The following is a 19,532-nucleotide window of genomic DNA, read 5'->3' on the forward strand; positions in this document are numbered from 1 at the left end:
ATGTGTTGAGAAGTAGTCTGATTCTGACTGTATTTTGGAAGTAGAGCCAACAGATTTTTTTTTTTTTTCTCAGATTTGGATGTTGGGTATGAGAAAGAGATGAATCAAATATTTATTAAATCCTTTATAATCAAGCACACTTCACCCTCCCTTACCTAACAATTCCTCTTCTAAAATTTAGTTTAAGAAAACAATCGTGTGTAAAGATGTTTGTAAATACAAGAATAGTTATCATAGTAATATATCACAGTAATGAAGATTTAAAAACATGCAAATAATAATGGAGAATCAGCCAAATAAATGCTGGTAAATCCTTTCAGTAGAGTACTATGCAGCCATTAAAATGATCTACAAATATGTTTTTGGACAAGGAAATGCATTACAAGTATATTTCCAGGTTTAGTTTTTGTATGTATTTTGCTGGGAATTTGAGGTTTCTTTTTTTGTTTTTCAAAATTAGTTTTCAATACTGGGAGTATTTTAATGGGAAGTCATTAGAGGGTATCAGAAACTATTGGTTGCTGCTTTAGTAATGTAGAAGGCTTTCATGTTAACTTTTGATTGGTGAATATTTTGTATCTCTACTTTCAAAGGTAGTTACCTTGTTTTCCTACAATCAAATTGTTGCTAAGGAAATTTTATTTTCTTGCTCTCTTTCAGCAAATCAACTAAGGTAATTTTTGAAAGAAGTTGAATCATTTATTACCTGTTGCATTCTGACATGTATCAGAAGTTGGCAAGTTAAGTGTAATTTAAAATAGTACAAAATTTTATCAAAAAGCTTTGCCATTTCAGAGTAGTTATTTATCTTCCCTCATGTATCATATATGTAACCCCCTAAATAAATGGAATATACTAGAAGAATCATTCCTGTGTAACTGTATAAATGGTTGAAATGAAATCAACCATATTGGATCCATAAGCTTATTGGATCCATAAGAACACTTCTCTTTGGTTCACTGAGTGAGTTTGGTTTGCTTTGTTCAGATTTTAAATCAATTTTTATTTAAGTGTTCATAAGATGGAAAATACAAGACTTTTTCTAGGATCATTTCTCTGCTATAAATTATTTGCTTCATATATTTCTATCACACCGAATCTATTATCTGTTCAATCACAAACATTAATTGGAAAATTGAGGATCAGAAACTCCTGTTCTTGGTTCTCTCCTGCCATCTGTCTTCCTTCTTCCCCCAGTGTTTCCCCTCAAATCTCTTGTGATTAAAAAAAAATTTTTGAAATTACTACATAATAAAATAGAATTTTTTATGCACAGTTCTGTGACTTTTGATACATATATTGAGTCATGTAACAGTTACAATACAGAATAGTTCCATCATCCCAGTTATATCCCTTTATAGTCACACAGTCCCCTGGCATCCACTGATCTATAGTTTTGTCTTTTTGAGGATGTTTTATGAAAGGAATAATTTTGAGACTGGCTTTTTTTTTTGAGACAGAGTCTCGCTCTGTCACCCAGGCTGGAGTGCAGTGGCACGATCTCGACTCAACTGCTAGCTCCGCTTCCTAGATTCACACCATTGTCCTGCCTCAGCCTCCGGAGTAGCTGGGACTACAGGCACCCGCCACCACGCCCAGCTAATTTTTTGTATTTTTAGTAGAGACGGGGTTTCACTGTGTTAGCCCTGACCTCGTGATCTGCCTGCCTTGGCCTCCCAAAATGCTGGGATTACAGGCATGAGCCACCGCACCCGGCTGAGACTGGCTTCTTTCACACAGCATAATGCCTTTGAGATTCATCCAAGTTGTTGCACATATCAAGAGTTTTTTCCTTTTTATTGCCGAGTACTATTCCAGCAGTGAATACGTCACACTTTATTCAAATTAACTCATTGGATAATTTCCAGATTTTGGTGATTATGACTAGAGCTGCTATAGACATTTATGTACAGGTTTTGGGTGAATAGGGTTTCATTTACTAGGATAAATGCTCAGGAATGCCATTGTTGTATGGTAAGTATATATTTACATTTATTGGACTCTGCGAAACTCTTTTTCACAGTAGATATATCTATCATTGGGCATTCCCAGTAGCAAAATGTGGGAGTTCCAGTTGCTTTTTATCCTTGTCAGCACGGTTCAGTATATTTTAGCCATTCTATTAAGTGTTTAGTGATTTTTAAAAACAGTATTATTGAGATAAAATCCACATACCATAAAATTCCCTACTATCTAGGTTTAGAGTATTTTATCACTTCAAAAAGAAACCCCATACTCATTACTAGTCACTTCTTGGGAGGCCGAGGCGGGCGGATCATGAGATCAAGAGATCAAGAGCATCCTGGCCAATATTGTGAAACCCCGTCTCTACTAAAAAATACAAAAATTAGGTGGGCATGGTGGCACACACCTGTAGTCCCAGCTGCTCGGGAGGCTGAGGCAGGAGAATCACTTGAACCAGGGAGGCGAAAAGTTGCAGTGAGCCGAGATTACGCCCCTGCACTCCAGCCTGGGTGACAGTGCAAGACTCTGTCTCAAACAAACAAAAACTAGTCACTCTTCATCTTCCCCCACCCTCCAGCTCCAAGCAACTATTTTACTGTCTACAGATTTGCCTATTCTGGACATCTCATGTAAATGGAATCATACAGTATGTAGTCTTTCATAAGTGACTACTATTGTGTCTGGAATTGGTGGGTTCTTGGTCTCACTGACTTCAAGAATGAAGCCGCGGACCTTCGCGGTAAGCGTTAAGCTCTTAAGGTGGTGCGTCTGGAGTTTGTTCCTTCTGACATTCGGCTGTGTTTGGAGTTTCTTCCTTTTGGTGGGTTCGTGGTCTCGCTGGCTCAGGAGTGAAGCTGCAGACCTTCACGGTGAGTGTTACAGCTCTTAAGGCAGCGCGTCTGGAGTTGTTCGTTCCTCCCGGTGGGCTTGTGGTCTCGCTGGCTTCAGGAGTGAAGCTGCAGATCTTCGTGGTGAGTGTTACAGCTCATAAAAGCAGTGTGGACCCAAAGAGTGAGCAGTAGCAAGATTTATTGCAAAGAGCGAAAGAACAAAGCTTCCACAGTGTGGAAGGGGACCCGAGCGGGTTGCCACTGCTGGCTTGGGCAGCCTGCTTTTTATTCTTTTATCTGGCCCCACCCACATCCTGCTGATTGGTAGAGCCGAGTGGTCTGTTTTGACAGGGTGCTGATTGGTGTGTTTACAAACCTTGAGCTAGATACAGAGTGCCGATTGGTGTATTTACAATCCCTGAGCTAGACATAAAGGTTCTGCACGTCCCCACCAGACTCAGGAGCCCAGCTGGCTTCACCCAGTGGATCCCGCACCGGGGCTGCATGTGGAGCTGCCTGCCAGTCCCATGCTGTGCGCTCGCAGTCCGCAGGCCTTGGGTGGTTGATGGGACTGGGTGCCGTGGAGCAGGGGGTGGCACTTGTCAGGGAGGCTGGGGTGGCACAGGAGCCCATGGAGGGGGTGGGAGGCTCAGGCATGGTGGGCTGCAGGTCCTGAGCCCTGCCCCGCGGGAAGGCAGCTAAGTCCCAGCTAAGGCTGGCACTGCTGGGGGACCCAGTACACCCTCTGCAGCCGCTAGCCTGGGTGCTAAGCCCCTCATTGCCCGGGGCCGGCAGGGCCAGCCAGCTGCTCCGAGTGCGGGGCCCGCCAAGCCCACGCCCACCCGGAACTCCAGCTAGCCCGCAAGTGCCACGGGCAGCACTGGTTCCCGCTTGCGCCTCTCCCTCCACACCACCCTGCAAGCTGAGGGAGCCGGCTCCAGCCTTGGCCAGCCCAGAAAGGGGCTCCCACAGTGCAGCGGTAGGCTGAAGGGCTCCTCAAGTGCCGCCAAAGTGGGAGCCCAGGCAGAGGAGGCGCCCAGAGCGAGCGAGGGCTGTGAGGACTGCCAGCACGCTGTCATCTCTCACTATCACTTAACATCTTTAAGTGATAGAAGTGGATGCAAGGTTTATCCATGTTGTAGCATGTATTTGTTCTTTTATATGGCTGAATAATACTGTATTTTGTGGATATACCACATTTTGTTTATCCATTTATCAGTTCATGGACATTTTGGTTGTTTCTACTTTTTGGCTATGAATAACCATGCTGTGAACATAGGTGTACAAATTCTTATGTGGAGATGTGTTTCAGTCCTCTTGGGTAGAATTGCTTGATCACATGGTAACTATTTTTTAATTTATTTTGTTTCTTATTAAAAAAAAATTTTTTTTTTTTTGAGACAGGGACTCACTCTGTTGCCCAGGCTGGAGCTATGGTGTGATTATGGCTCACTGTAGCCTCAACCTCCCAGGCTCAAGTAATCCTCCCACCTCAGCCTCCTGAGTAGCTGGGACCACAGGCACGTGCCACCATGCCTGATTAATTTTTTGTTTGTTTGTTTTTTGAGACAGAGTCTTGCTCTGTCTCCCAGGCTGGAGTGCAGTGGCGCGATCTCCGCTCACTGCAAGCTCTGCCTCCCGGGTTCACGCCATTCTCCTGCCTCAGCCTCCCGAGTAGCTGGGACTACAGGCGCCCACCACCATGCCCGGCTAATTTTTTTATGGGGTTTCACCATGTTAGCCAGGATGGTCTCGATCTCCTGACCTTGTGATCCACCTGCCTCGGCCTCCCAAAGTGCTGGGATTACAGGCATGAGCCACCGCGCCCGGCCCATGCCTGAATAGTTTTTAAATTATTTTTTGTAGAGATGAGGTCTCATACTGTGTTGCCCATGCTTGTCTCACACTCCTGGGCTCATCTCCCACATCAGCAGTAACTCTCTGTTTAGCCTTTTGAGGAAAACTGTCAATGTGTTTTCTAAAGTGGTTGCACCATTTTACAATCCCTTCAGCACTGTATGAGGGTTCTAATTTAACCACATTTTATCAACATTTGTTACTGCCCATGTTGTCATCTAGTGGGTGTCAAGTGGTATCTCATTGTGATTTTGATTTGTATTTTCCTAGACTGATGATGTGGAGCATCTTTTCTTGTGCTTATTGACCATTTGCATATATTCTTTGGGGAAATATGTATTCTGATTCTTTGCCCATTTTAAAATTGTTATTTATCTTTTTATTGTTGAATTGTAATAGTTTTTTACGTGTTCTGGACACAAATCCCTTCTCAGGCATATAATTTGCAGATATTTTCTCCCATTTTTTGGTTTGTCTTTCACTTTCTTGGTGGTGTCCTTTGAAGCACAAAAATTTTTAATTTTGATGGAGTCCAGTTTATCCATTTTTGGTGATGATGTTTGTACTTTTGGTGTTGCGTCTAGGAAACCACTACTTAACCCAAGGCCATGAAGATTTACACCTTTGTTTTGTTCTAAGAGTTTTATGGTTTTAGCTTATACATTTAGGTCTGATTCATTTTGAATTGATTTTTGAGAACAGCATATGGTAGGTATCCAACTTCATTCTTTTGCATGTGGATATCCAGTTGCCTGAGCACCATTTGCCGAGAAGACTCTTATTTCCTCACTGAATTGTCTTGGCACCCTTGTCAAAAATCACTTTCCCATAAACATCTTATTTCCAGATAATTCTGTTCTATTCATTTATGTGTCCATTTTTATGCCAGTACTACATTGTCTTACGATTGTAGCATTTAGTTTTGAAATTGGGAAGTGGGGGTCCTCCAACTTTGTTCTTTTTTAAGATTGTTTTGGCTAGAATGAGATTTTATAAACATAAATTGGAGAAAGTAACTCCATGCTTGAAATATTCAAATCAGTGATACCTGACTACGTCTATCATAAAATTCATATCTTTAACTTGACCCACAAGATTTGTGATCTGACCTCTGCCCAGTTTGACCTTTCACCCACTTTCCCTCTTGGTCACTGCCTTGCAGCTTCATTGGCCTACTTCCTGCTTCTTTTTTTTTCTGAGACAAGAGTGTCTCTCTCTCACCCAGGATGGAGTGCAGTGGCGTGATCTTGGTTCACTGCAACCTTCGTCTTCCAGATTCAAACAATTCTCCTGCCTCAGCCTCCTGAGTAGCTGGGATTACAGGCATGTGCCACCACGGCTAATTTTTGTATTTTTAGTACAGACAGGGTTTCACCATTTTGGCCAGGCTGGTCTCAAACTCTTGACCTCAGGTGATCCACCCGCCTTGACCTCCCAAAGTGCTGGGATCACAAACATGAGCCACCATGCCTGGCCTACTTCCTGCTTCTTGAATGCGTTAAAACGCCTTCCCATTACATGGCTTTTGCATATCTACGTACTTTTTCTTGGAATGCTCTTCCCTTCACTAATTCCTACTCATTCTTCAGGTCTTAGCCTAAATGCCATTTTAAAAGAAAGACTGTTCTTTTTATTTTTAAAATATTGCTTTATCTTTTCCTAGTTAGAAAAGCAACATACAAGTTCTTTAGAGCAAACTTGAAAAATAAAAGCATGGCTACACACACACACACACACACACACACACACACACACACACACGGAAACCATAGGACAAGCATTTAATGTTTCAGTGCCATCAAATGTCAGCTTGTTATTGGTCGTTTGGGTTTTTCATTTTTTCTGTTTGGAAGCCTGCAGAATTTTTCGTGCTTGGAATTGCCAAGATGTGTCCAGATTGGGTCTGTTACCATTTGTTTTGCTCTATGGATGTATAGATCCTTACATGTATAGTGTCTGTTTACATTCAGGGAAGTTTTTTTGTTTGTTTATTTGTTTGTTTTTTGGAGACGGAGTCTCATTCTGTCTCCCAGGTCGGAGTGCGGTGGCAGGATCTCAGCTCACTGCAAGCTCCACCTCCCGGGTTCATGTCATTCTTCTGCCTCAGCCTCCCCAGTAGCTGGGACTACAGGCGCCCGCCAACACGCCTGGCTAATTTTTTGTATTTTTAGTAGAGATGGGGTTTCACCGTAGCAAGGATGGTCTCGATCTCCTGACCTCATGATCTGCCCACCTTGGCCTCCCAAAGGGCTAGGATTACAGGTGTGAGCCTCCGCGCCCAGCCGGAAGCTTTCTTTTTTTGAATCTGTAATATGGTTTTACTTTCTTTAACCAAAATGTTATTGTATAATAGGATCGACTCTTTTCTGTTTTCTACATTATTCTCTTTTCTTGCCATTGTTTCCTTTTCTTTCTACCTGGCTCCTTTTGAATTGAACATTAGGATATCATCTTAAGTGTGTCTTTTAACATAATGGATGCAATGTTCTGCATAGATTTTTTTTTTTTTTTTTTTGAGACAGAGTCTTGCTCTGTCGCCCAGACTGGAGTGTATTGGCGCGAACTCGGCTCGCTGCAAGCTCCGCCTCCCGGGTTCACGTCACGCCATTCTGCTGCATAGACGTTTTAATGCTATATTGCCACCAATTATCTTAATACTTTTTTCTTTGCAGTTTTTTCTTATTAAGCTGATATTTTAATCTCAACCTAGTCTTTGTGATTCTTTGTTGAAGCTTTATATAGTGCCTGGCACAAAACTATGTGCTCAAACATATATTGAATGAATGATTAAGAGTATACACATGAATAAATAAGAACCAGTTCTTAGTTGGTGTATTTCTACTGAGACTGTCAAAGTATTTCTCTAGTAATGAATTCCTTTTTTTAAAAAAAACTGTATTGAAGTGTAATTTATATATATAGTATGCGAACTTCCAAAATCCGAGACAGGTATCAGTTAGTTTAGAAAGTGTATTTTGCCAAGGTTGGGGAACACGCCTGTGAAACAGCCTCAGGAAGTCCTGATGACGTGTGCCCAAGGTAGTTGAGATACAGCTTGGTTTTATACATTTTAGGGAGACATGAGACATCAATCAATATATGTAAGAAGTACATTGGTTCCGTTTGGAAAGGTGGGACAGCTCGAAGCAAAGTCAGGAAGACTTGAAGCGGGGAAGGGGCTTCCAGGTCACTGATAGGTGAGAGACGCACAGTTGCATTCTTTTGAGTTTCTGATTAGCCTTTCCAAAGGAGGCAATCATATATGCATCTATCTGTCTGACTGAGACTGATACCTGTCTCAGACTTTGGAGGTTCACATACTATATATATAAATTACACTTCAATACAGCTTTTTTTTTTAAAAAAGGAATTCATTACTAGAAAAATACTTTGACAGACAGTGAGCAGAGGGATGACTTTGAATAGAATGGGAGGCAGGTTTGCCATAAGCAGTTCCCAGCTTGACTTTTCCCTTTAGCTTAGTGATTTGGGGGCCCCAAGATTTATTTTCCTTTCACAAGTATGAGGGTGTAATTCAATAATTTTTTAGTAGATTTTATAGGGTTGTACAACTATGACAATAGTTCAGTTTTAGAACAGTTCAGTCACCGCAAAAAGTTCCTTCATGTAAGCTTGCACTTAAATCCCTGCTTTTTCACTCTGTCTCTATAAATTTGCCTTGTCATTTAAATGTGTGCTTATGTTGCTCTCATATATATATGTATATACACACACACACTTTTAGGATTGTTTATATCTAAACAACTTTAATGAAGTATATATAGTGTAAGGTATATGTACTTTATTTAAGTATATATACTTAATGTATATATACTGCCTTTGCTTTGAGCTGTCCCACCTTTCCAAACGGAACCAATGTACTTCTTACATATATTGATTGATGTCTCATGTCTCCCTAAAATGTATAAAACCAAGCTGTATCTCAACCACCTTGGGCACAGGTCATCAGGACTTCCTGAGGCTGTTTCACAGGCGTGTTCCCCAACCTTGGCAAAATAGACTTTCTAAATTAACTGATACCTGTCTTAGGTTTTGGAAGTTCACATACTATATATAAATTACACTTCAATAAAGCTTTTTTAAAAACAAGTGTGCACACACTTTATAATTGTTTTCATTTTTAAGCATGGCTTTCTAGGAGTTGCCTTCCTGTCTGCATAGCTTAGTGATCAGTGGTCACCCAGTGCTTGGACAGTGGTTGCCTCAGACATCTTGAGCCAGTAAGGCATTTGTCCTCTGCCAGTAGATCTCTGTGGGTAGGGAGCACATACAAAGTTTAGGCTTTTTCAGATCTGCTGTCTTTTACTTTCCACCCAGTCCTTTCATGTCTCCTCTGTGCCTGCATGCCACTTCTGGGTTGGCCAACAAATGTGCCCCACCCAGACTGCAACCTCCACCTTCTAGAGCTGTTCACCCTCTCACTCGCCTCCCACCTGCTCCATCACTTACTCTGACAGTGCAGGTGGTCATGTGCGTTCTTCCCCACTCCAAACTCAGTGAACTGTCAGTCCTAATGGTTTGCCTTGCCCTGCTCTGCCTTGCAGAACCTCTGTACCTACTAAATGAGTAGATGAGGTGGGAGTAACCTTACACAGACCCTCATTGTTCTTACCCACCTTTTAGCAGTTTTTCAAGCATAAATGCTTCTCAGGTTGTTGTATTCTTCTGGTGGATTTCCAGAGCACTGAAAGGGTTGTTTTGCCCATTTCACCCAGCTTTATCATTGGTTTTTGGGGAGAGGAATTAACTACCTTCTCACTAGGCTGTAGCTGGAAGTCTTCCCTCTCAGAATGTATTTTTTAGTGTAGTTAGTCATTTCCCCAGGTATATTTACTGTATCCTTAGGGTTCTCCAGAAAAACAAAACCAAACCCCTGTGTTAGGGTTTTACAGAAAAACAACCAGTAGTCAGGGTAAGGCAAACCATTAGGACTGGCTGCTTTGCTAGTGGGTTGGAAGGGATCTCACTGAATTTAGAGTGGTGGATAACACGCATGCCCACTCTGTATATGGGGAGGGGTCGGGGGTAGGGAGAGAAAGAGACTGATTTTAAGGAATTCACTTATGCGATTGTGGGGCTTTCAAGTCTGAAATTCACAGGGCAGTTGGGCAGAGATGAGTTGATGTTGCAGTCTTGTTCCCGGACCAAACTGAGGGTCGGGTTGCTGTTTCTTGTGGCCCAATAACGAGATGCAGATGAACTGGGGAGGAAGAGAGTTTTTATTTCTGTAACTGTTACAGGGAGGCCTGGAAATTATCACCAGACCGACTTAAAATTACAAAGTTTTTCTGAGCTTATGTACCTTCTAACCTATATGTCTGCATGTAAGTGTGCATTCATCTGAAGATGTAAGTGATTAACTTCTTTTAATCTGTAACTAAAGTCTGAGTCCTGAAGCCCTTCTTCTGGAGCCTCAGTAAGTTTACTTCATCTAAATGGGTCTAGGTTCTGGGGTGATTACCCTTATCTTGTCTCCTGCTAAATCACAGAGATTTGGAGAGTTCCTTCAGACCTCCAATAAACTTGTTTGTGGAGGCCTGGGGAGTTTCTTCAGACCCCTAATAAAACTTGTTTAATCCTAAATGGGTCCTGTTAAGAATTCCTTCGTTATTTTGTCATGCTTTAAGGCCCAGGAAAGGCCTGGGCAAAACTCTTGGTGCGCTTTTGTTACATTCCAGCCTTTGTATAACAGCACTGGCTTTTTTTTTTTTTTTTTTTTTTTAGCTTTTAATATTTAACTTAACCACTCAGTCATTACTGAAACAGTTGTTATGGAGGCCTGTGTTAGTGAGACCTGGCCTGCCACAGTCTTAACTCCAGATTCTGCTCGGTAGCAGGCTGGACACACAGGCAGGGTTTCTATGTTGTAGTTCTTTTCCAGGAAACCTCAGTCTGCTCTTAAAGCCTTTATCTGTTAGATGAGGCCTTCCTGTATTATGGAGGGTAATCCACTTTACTAGAAATCTGTTCATTTAAATGTTAATCACATCTAAAATATACCTTCACAGACATATCTAGATTGGTGTTTGACCAAACAACTGGACACCAAAGTCTAGCCAAGTTGACACATAAAATTAACTGTCACACTTGCCTTCTGAGGATTCAGGGTAAATTATTTTGGTGTAGATGTAGTCTGGTTGCTGTCTGTTTCCCACTGTATACCCTTGCTCTAGCTAAACTAGCAGCTCCAGCTGTTTCATATACATGCTTCTGCTTTTGCACATCCATGTCTTTGGTCATAGTGTACCTGCAGCATAGAGTGCTTCCTGTGTCCAGATCTTACCTGTCATTCTGAGGATTAGATCACAGATACTTATACATACAATTTTGTTTGCAGCCTATACACTAGCTTTCCTAAACTTCTTCCTGTCACCTAATTGTGCTGTGTTCTGTCTTGCCATTGTGCTTTTGCACACAAGTTCCTTTGGTTTAGAATATCCCTCCCTCTCTCTTTTCTTTTTTAAAGAGACAGGGTCTCAGTGTGGGCTGGTCTCGAACTCCTGAGCTCAAATGATCCTCCCATCTCGGTCTCCCAAAGAGATGTGATTACAGGCGTAAGCTGCTGCACCTGGTCCTTCCTTCCTACTTTCTGTAAAACTTTTACAGCTTCCTCAGGTCAATTACATGCTCCTTTTCATTATGCTCCCATTGTCCCTTTGCGTATTTCCACGGAGGCACTCATCACATTTTATTGTTATTGTTTACATATCTGTCTGTCAAAAGGCTTTGTTTTCCAACAGCAGAAGTTACTATACTGTTTTCCTTCTCAAAGTTGGTCCTCAGTCGAGCCTGAGTATCTGGTCTGTAGTACCTAAATAAATTGTGGGATAATAAACTGAATCTCTGTTAAAGATTTGGAAGTTGTTTCATATTTCTTCTATAATTTCTCATTGTTAGAATGTGGAGATAATGACTGCTTGGAGATAAAGCAAGTCTGAATAGCAGAGATCAGCCTTGGGTTGGACTCCAGACATTCTTGGGCTTATTAAATATTTGGTTGACTCACTGATAGAAATAGTTTTATTTATTTTCCATTCTTTACCAGGTACATAGCTTCAAAATTACTTCATTAACAAAAGCTGTTTCTGATTATAAACATTGATTTATTTTTACTCAAATTTGTATATACTGTATATACTGAGTAAAACAAATTTTACTCATTTGTTTTTGTTTTGTTTTGTTTTTTTGAGACAGAGTCTTGCTTTGTTGCCTAGGCTGGAGTGCAGTGGCATGATCTCAGCTCACTGCAAGCTCTGCCTCCTGGATTCATGCCATTCTCCTGCCTCAGCCTCCCGAGTAGCTGGGACTACAGGCACCTGCCACCATGCCCAGCTAATTTTTTTTGTATTTTTTTTTAGTAGAGATGGGGTTTCACCGTGTTGGCCAGGATGGTCTCCATCTCCTGACCTCGTGATCCGCCCGCCTCGGCCTCCCAAAGTGCTGGGATTACAGGCGTGAGCCACCGCGCCCGGCCTCAAATTTGTTTTAAGAATATCAAAGAATCCAAGACTGTTTCAGCTTCTTTCTACCTAAAATGCAGTGGTGATAACTGGTGACTGATTTGTAAGCAATCTCAATGTAATGATAAATAACCTTTTCCTTTCTCTACTAGATGTTGGTTATCTTTCTGAAGTAGACTGTCCATGGCCTGAACATTTTCTGAAAATCATTTTGAGCAAAATATCTGTTTAATATCAAGATAACCACATCAAGATGGTTGGAAAGCTGAAGCAGAACTTACTATTGGCATGTCTGGTGATTAGTTCTGTGACTGTGTTTTACCTGGGCCAGCATGCCATGGAATGCCATCACCGGATAGAGGAACGTAGCCAGCCAGTCAAATTGGAGAGCACAAGGACCACTGTGAGAACTGGCCTGGACCTCAAAGCCAACAAAACCTTTGCCTATCACAAAGATATGCCTTTAATATTTATTGGAGGTGTGCCTCGGAGTGGAACCACACTCATGAGGGCCATGCTGGACGCACATCCTGACATTCGCTGTGGAGAGGAAACCAGGGTCATTCCCCGAATCCTGGCCCTGAAGCAGATGTGGTCACGGTCAAGTAAAGAGAAGATCCGCCTGGATGAGGCTGGTGTTACTGATGAAGTGCTGGATTCTGCCATGCAAGCCTTCTTACTAGAAATTATCGTTAAGCATGGGGAGCCAGCCCCTTATTTATGTAATAAAGATCCTTTTGCCCTGAAATCTTTAACTTACCTTTCTAGGTTATTTCCCAATGCCAAATTTCTCCTGATGGTCCGAGATGGCCGGGCATCAGTACATTCAATGATTTCTCGAAAAGTTACTATAGCTGGATTTGATCTGAACAGCTATAGGGACTGTTTGACAAAGTGGAATCGTGCTATAGAGACCATGTATAACCAGTGTATGGAGGTTGGTTATAAAAAGTGCATGTTGGTTCACTATGAACAACTTGTCTTACATCCTGAACGGTGGATGAGAACACTCTTAAAGTTCCTCCAGATTCCATGGAACCACTCAGTATTGCACCATGAAGAGATGATTGGGAAAGCTGGGGGAGTGTCTCTGTCAAAGTGAGTAGAAGATACGTTTTTTATTTTGGCTCTATATTTAGCTAATAATGATCTATACATATGTATGTATGTGTTTTATGTATATATGTGTGTATGTTCCTGTGTGTATATATAGAAACTGAAGACCTTTTCTGGAACAGATACAACTTCATTGATGAGGTTTCTTTTTTTATTAATTCTCTACTAGTTTATTACAGATGTTCACTTATTTATACTTCATTTTTTCATTTATATATCATGGCCCTCTTTATTTGTTTGATGGATACAAACCCACCTTACAGGCGGTGAAAAGCCTTCTTCAGGGTCTCAGACCTTAATGCCAATCATTCAGTTTTAGTGGCTTCTGATTTCTAATTTCTAGATATTGTTGTTAATGAGGATAGTTGGCTTTTGTGTGGATTAAGGTTAAAATCAGGAAGTGCATATATCATGTTAATGAGCACATAGTGAATTATAAGCATTTTGAAATTTTTAGTGGTAGAGAAAAATAAAAGCTTCGTCTAAGCTAATCTCTTCATTTTATGGACAAGAAGACTGAGTCACAGTAAGATTAAAACGATTTGTTCAGATTTAGATGGCAAGGCCAGAATTCGAATCTGTGCCTTGGTCTCAATGAGGTCGTGCTTTTCTCCGTGGCATTTTACTACATGTTGTGCTTCCTTTGTCATCTGAAGGATATAACCTCTCTTATTTTTTACAAAAGGCTAGAGAATCTCCAAAATTTGGAAGCCTAATCCATACAAGAAGTTCCTTGGATTCAAAACTTCTCAAATGATGATTTTTAGCATTTTGCTTCTTTTCTTATGAAGCGACAACTAGTATACCCTCTAACCTGTCTTGATGACTTACATACCTGGAATGAGGATATAAAAATGGAAACTACTATTAAATTCAGGTAGCATCTCTTCATGAAGAAGAGTTGGCTATAACTAAATTTTATTTTTTTTTCTTTTATCAAAGTAATATATAACACCTGTAAAAAAGAAATATATAAGGTGTTATATATACATATATAAAGAGAAATATAAAAGGTGTTATATATACTTTTTATCAAAGTAATATATAACACCTGTAAAAAATACTTTCCTTGTGTGCCCTTCTTACTTTCACCAAGGAATATCTGCTTAATTTTTTTTTGCTGTATAGAACTTGTATAGTAAATAGATTTCTTATGTAGATAATCTCAAAGGAACAGCTGCCTGCCTGTACCAAGCTTTCAATTATTGATTATAAGTTATGACATACCATCATTGTAGTGGCTCTAGGTTGTTTTTATTGATTCAAAGAAAATTTCAGCTCTGGCTACTCTGATTGCAGTTTATTATTATTTCCAGATAATAGACTATAATTGATTTTTAATCACCTGTATTAGGTATTTCAGTCTTTGTGCTTGTATGTTGGCCCGGCACCGATGCCACCTACATCTGCTAGTATAAAAGGAGGCCATTAGACCACCAGCCTCTTCAGTAGGGATTAAAGAGATATGCTTAAGTTAAATTTTGGTGCTAATCAGGAAGAGAACATTTTGTGTATATACTTGCTATGTTTAAGGTAAACATAAAGGCCAAGAAAATTCATAGAAATTATATTATGAATTAATGAATTTTAGAAAGTAAAGAGATGTTACTTAGCATTTCAGTATGTGGAATGGAGGCCCTGTAAGGCTCTATGTTTTGTCAAAAATTAACATGTCACAATCATGAGTAGAACCTACCATGCTTATTCCAAGATTTTTGCATTTGGGGTCTTTCTAGTTTGGGGCTATTATGGATAAAAGTTGCTAAGAACGTTCTTGTACATTACTTTTGGTGGATATAGCATTCATTTCTTTTAGGTATATACCAATGAATAGAATTGCTGGATGACAAGGGGGGTGTGTGTGTGTGTGTTTGTGTGTGTGTGTGTGTGTGTGTTTAACAGATACTTTCTAACAGTTTTCCAAAGTGTCTCTATCATTCATGTATGGCTGTACTGTAAATGAACATGTTCTAGTTGCCTCACATCTTTACCAACACTTGGTATTTTAGTCTTTTCTGGTAGGCTACAATTGTTTTTTAAAACTTAAAAGCAAAATAATATTTGAACCCCTTTTTGAAAGAAAATCTTACCCAGAATTCCAATATAAAACAAGAGCTGCTTTGGTTGAGGTGAGTCTAAACTAGATCATATTTCCTTCTTTTGTTTTTGAGATGGAGTCTCTCTGTGTCATCCAGGCTGGAGTGCAGTGGCATGATCTCTGCTCACTGCAACCTCCATCTCCCAGGCTCAAGTGATCCTCCCATCTCAGCCTCCCGAGTAGCTGGGATTACAGGCACGCATCACCATGCCCAGCTAATTTTTTTTTTTTTTTTTTGTATTTTTGGTAGAGCCCCATGTTGGCCAGACTGGTCTCAAACTCCTGAGTTCAGGCAATCCATGTACCTCAGCCTCCCAGAGTACTGGGGTTACAGGTGTGAGCCACTATGCCTGGCCAGCCATACTTATTTTTTAAAGATTGAATCCCTACTCTCAAAAACTGCTTTTTGGGGAATAAGGCAGAAAATACAAAATTATTACATAGTGCCAAGTTGTAAATATCCCATGTTCATTATAATAAAGAATTTATTGCCCACAGTCAGTCATCCTGTGTGCTTTTCGTTTTATTTAAACATTTTTATTCTGGGAAATTTTTTTTTTTTTTTTTTTTTTCCGAGACGGAGTCTTGCTCTGTCGCCCAGGCTGGAGTGCAGTGGCATGATCTCGGCTCACTGCAAGCTCGGCCTCCCAGGTTCACGCCATTCTCCTGCCTCAGCCTCCTGAGTAAGTGGGACTATAGGTGCCCCCCACCACGCCCAGCTAATTTTTTTATTTTTATTTTTAGTGGAGACGGGGTTTCGCCATGTTAGCCAGGATGGTCTCGATCTCCTGACCTCGTGATCTGCCTGCCTCGCCTCCCAAAGTGCTGGGATTACAGGCGTGAGCCACCGCGCCTGGCCGAAAATTGTTTAAATATTTTAATACTTAGTTCAGTATTACTTAGTATTATAATACTTAAATATTTAGGCAGCCTTGAAGGTTTGAAGATGTCACCAGATGGCCTAGGGACACTTGTAGAAGCTGTTGAAAATAGAGATATCAGGAGACCTTCACAGTTCTGCCTCTTATCTTGTTAATTTTTGAGAGTTAACCTTTACTTTGCTTAGAAATTTCCAGTTATTTACAGTCAGGGTGGCATCTCTTGCGTCTCTGGGCTGTTCCAGTTACAGAAAAGTCAGAGGCTCCTGCTCAAGTATCTTGAAAAGAAAGCACAAGTAAAGTTTGAGGCTATTTACGTTGCCCTCTTCTCATGGTTTGTGGAATTTTTTGTGGAATTTTAGTTGTCTCCATCAGGGAACTTTTGGGAAGTTACAAGAGCGTACAGTTACTTCTGTTACTAAACTCATTATGATACCATGAAATTACGTGGAACAAATAAAAATCAAGTTTGCTAGGTCAAAAGAGCAAATCCAGAAAAGCAGATTAATGTAACAGTGACGCTTAGACAACAAGTACAGGAATCACAACTACAATTCAGAGACGAGTTCTTATCTATACTTAGGGCAGAAAGAGAATATAGCAACTATTAAACACAAATAAATTAGAATGAAAAAGATAATAGTAGTGATAAGTACAAGAGAACAAATAAGAACATGAAAACTGACACCCTACAGCTTCTAATAAGTAAAGCAGACAAAAAATCCTCTAAATCAGATCAAAAGCAAAGAAAGACTGAATAAATGAGTGAAAATAATGCAAAAAGGTTTTTGGAAATGGAGACATTTTTGAGGAAGTAGGAAGAATAATTAGTAATTTATTAAATTCATAACTTTCTTTTTAATATAGAAAGTGAAATTTAGTTTTGTTAAAGAAAAAATTATTCAGTGATACTTGCTAAGGCATGAGGCAGTGTTTATTTAGCACCACTGCAGGAGGTACAGGGACCACTGCAGTCGGGTCTTGCAGTGGGGAATAGAGATTGGACTTAACTCTGAATACAGCATGGGCAAGTGAGAATTTGTAGCCAGAGAGTAAGGTGAGGGTCAGTGGATGGAAAATTACTACGAGGAAACATCAGGGGTCAGGGGCATTCTGGCTAAATTTACCTGATAGGATTCTCACTGAAGACAGTCCGGGGTGATCAGACATCACCTGGAGGGTGGTGGAGGATGAGAAACCCGATCAGATCCCGAGAGTGATTAGATATCAAGGGTAGGAGGTTCTTGCTAAACTGCCTTAGCAGGGTTCTTTGCTAAAACTGGATTTTATAAAGAAGTGCACAGATGGTCCTAGGAGAAGGTTCAGGAGCCTGACTGAAGTTTGGTCACACAAAGAATCTTTGCCAGTTTGGAAACTTAAAATTCTTATGTCTTATGGGATTAACAGAAAGATAACTCAATAGCCACTTGAAATTCTTCTGAAATTTAAGGATAACAAGAATATTTTGAGCAAGTGAAGAGAATGACAGACCATATTCACAAAGATTATGAGCATTAATAGCATGGAAAATTAACAGCAGGCAAATTAGGATCACCTGAGCTCTACTAGCTCAGTCTGAAATATCCCAGAAGAATTTTATAAATATTACATGTGGTGTTTTGTTTTTGTTTTTGTTTTCATGAAGCTATCAGAGAACAAGTCTGTTTATTTGTGAAAACTTCTCCTTTGTGAAGGCACTGCCTAAGGTTGCTATTGGGCTATTGGGGTTGTGTCTTCTTTGGTTTTTTTTTTGGAGACAGGGTCTTGCTCCATCACCCAGGCTGGAGTATAGTGGCAAGATTGTGGCTCACTGCAGCCTTGAACTCCTGGGTTCAAATGATCTTCCCACCTTAGCTTCCTGTTAGTAGCTGGGACTACAGGTGCATGCCATCATGCCTGGCTAATTTTTTTTTTTTTTTTGGTGGAGACAGGGTCTCACTATGTGTTACCCAGGCTGGATTCGAACTCCTGGCCTCAAGCAGTCTTCCTGCCATGGCCTCCCAAAGTGCTGGGATTACCGCTGTGAGCTGCCATGCCCAGCCTCCTTTTACAAGCTATATTGAAGAGAGAAGTGACTGAGACATCTTAGCTGGAGAGGAGGAATTGAATAAACAAGGGATACAAGTGGCAGAGTAAAATGGGCTGTGAAAGGAAATCAGAGAGCTGATGAAACATTGCATTTCAAAGTGTGTCAGTGAAAGATTGAGAAGAAGCAGAACCAGAACATGAATTAATAAGGCAACATTTGTACTTTTCTTGGAGAATATAGCAATTGGTAGCAAAAATTAGAAGTTGGATATCAGATCATTTATTAGTTTGATTAGATTTCTCTACAAATAATAGAGATCCAAAATAACAAAGATTTCCAAATAATGACTACTATGTAGAAGGCAGACCAGGGCTGCTTTGTCAGCTCTGCAGTCATCTGGCATTTAGGCTGCTTCCAGCTTTTGTCTCCATCATCCCCAGGATCCAAGTTGGAGCGCCAGTCATTTCATCTACATTCTAAGCAGCACAGCAGGAGTGGATGTGTGTAAAACAAATGGCGTTTAGTATTTTTTGAGGATATTTCTTAGAAGCTTCCAGGTAGTACTTCTTGCTTTTCACTGGCCATAACTGGGGTTTCTTTTACTAAGAAAGATCAATTGGATATTGGGATAGGCAGATAGTAGTCTCTGCTACATTATTGAGCACCTACTATGTGCCAGACACTGTGTTAGCTCCTTGAGATAAAAGGTCTTTGCCTTAAAGGAACATATGATCTAATAGAAGACTTAGATTCATATATAATGCAGGGTTAAGAACTATGGTCACCACTGCTTCTTCATTGGTGAATAATTAAAAACAAACAAAAAGAGGCCAGGCACAGTGGCTCACACCTGTAATCCCAGCACTTTGGGAGGCTGGGGTGGGCAGATCACCTGAGGTCAGTAGTTCAAGACCAGCCTGACCAACATGGTGAAACCCCATCTCTACTAAAAATACAAAAATTAGCCAGGGGTGGTGGCCCATGCCTGTAAACCCAGCTACTCGGGAGGCTGAGGCAGGAGAATCGCTTGAACCTGGGAGGTGGAGGTTCCAGTGAGCTGAGATCGTGCCACTGCACTCCAGCCTGGGTGACAGAGCAAAACTCTGAACAACAACAACAAAGAACTATGGAAAACCAAGGAGAGGTGCCTAACCCAGTCTGAGGTGTTCAGAGAGGTCATCTTGGGCAATGTGGCATGAAACTGAGCCCTAAAGAAGGGTTTCCTCAAGCTTGGTATGACATTTTAGTCAGATAATTATTTGTTGTGGCAGCCATCCA

General features: G+C 40.8%; 1 protein-coding gene across 10 annotated transcripts in view; it reads left to right on the plus strand.

The window, feature by feature from the left end:
• TPST1 (tyrosylprotein sulfotransferase 1) overlaps nucleotides 1-19,532 on the plus strand; it is a 149,363-nt gene that overhangs the window by 22,713 nt on the left and 107,118 nt on the right. For all 10 annotated transcript variants that reach the window (XM_009453170.5, XM_063813875.1, XM_054687210.2 and 7 more), the window contains 1 exon segment: nucleotides 12,286-13,231. In XM_009453170.5, the coding sequence (XP_009451445.1) occupies nucleotides 12,387-13,231 (845 nt within the window). In that variant the 5' untranslated portion in view covers nucleotides 12,286-12,386.

The sequence above is a fragment of the Pan troglodytes genome, chromosome 6 (assembly GCF_028858775.2).
Source record: "Pan troglodytes isolate AG18354 chromosome 6, NHGRI_mPanTro3-v2.0_pri, whole genome shotgun sequence".
Classification (NCBI taxonomy): domain Eukaryota; kingdom Metazoa; phylum Chordata; class Mammalia; order Primates; family Hominidae; genus Pan; species Pan troglodytes.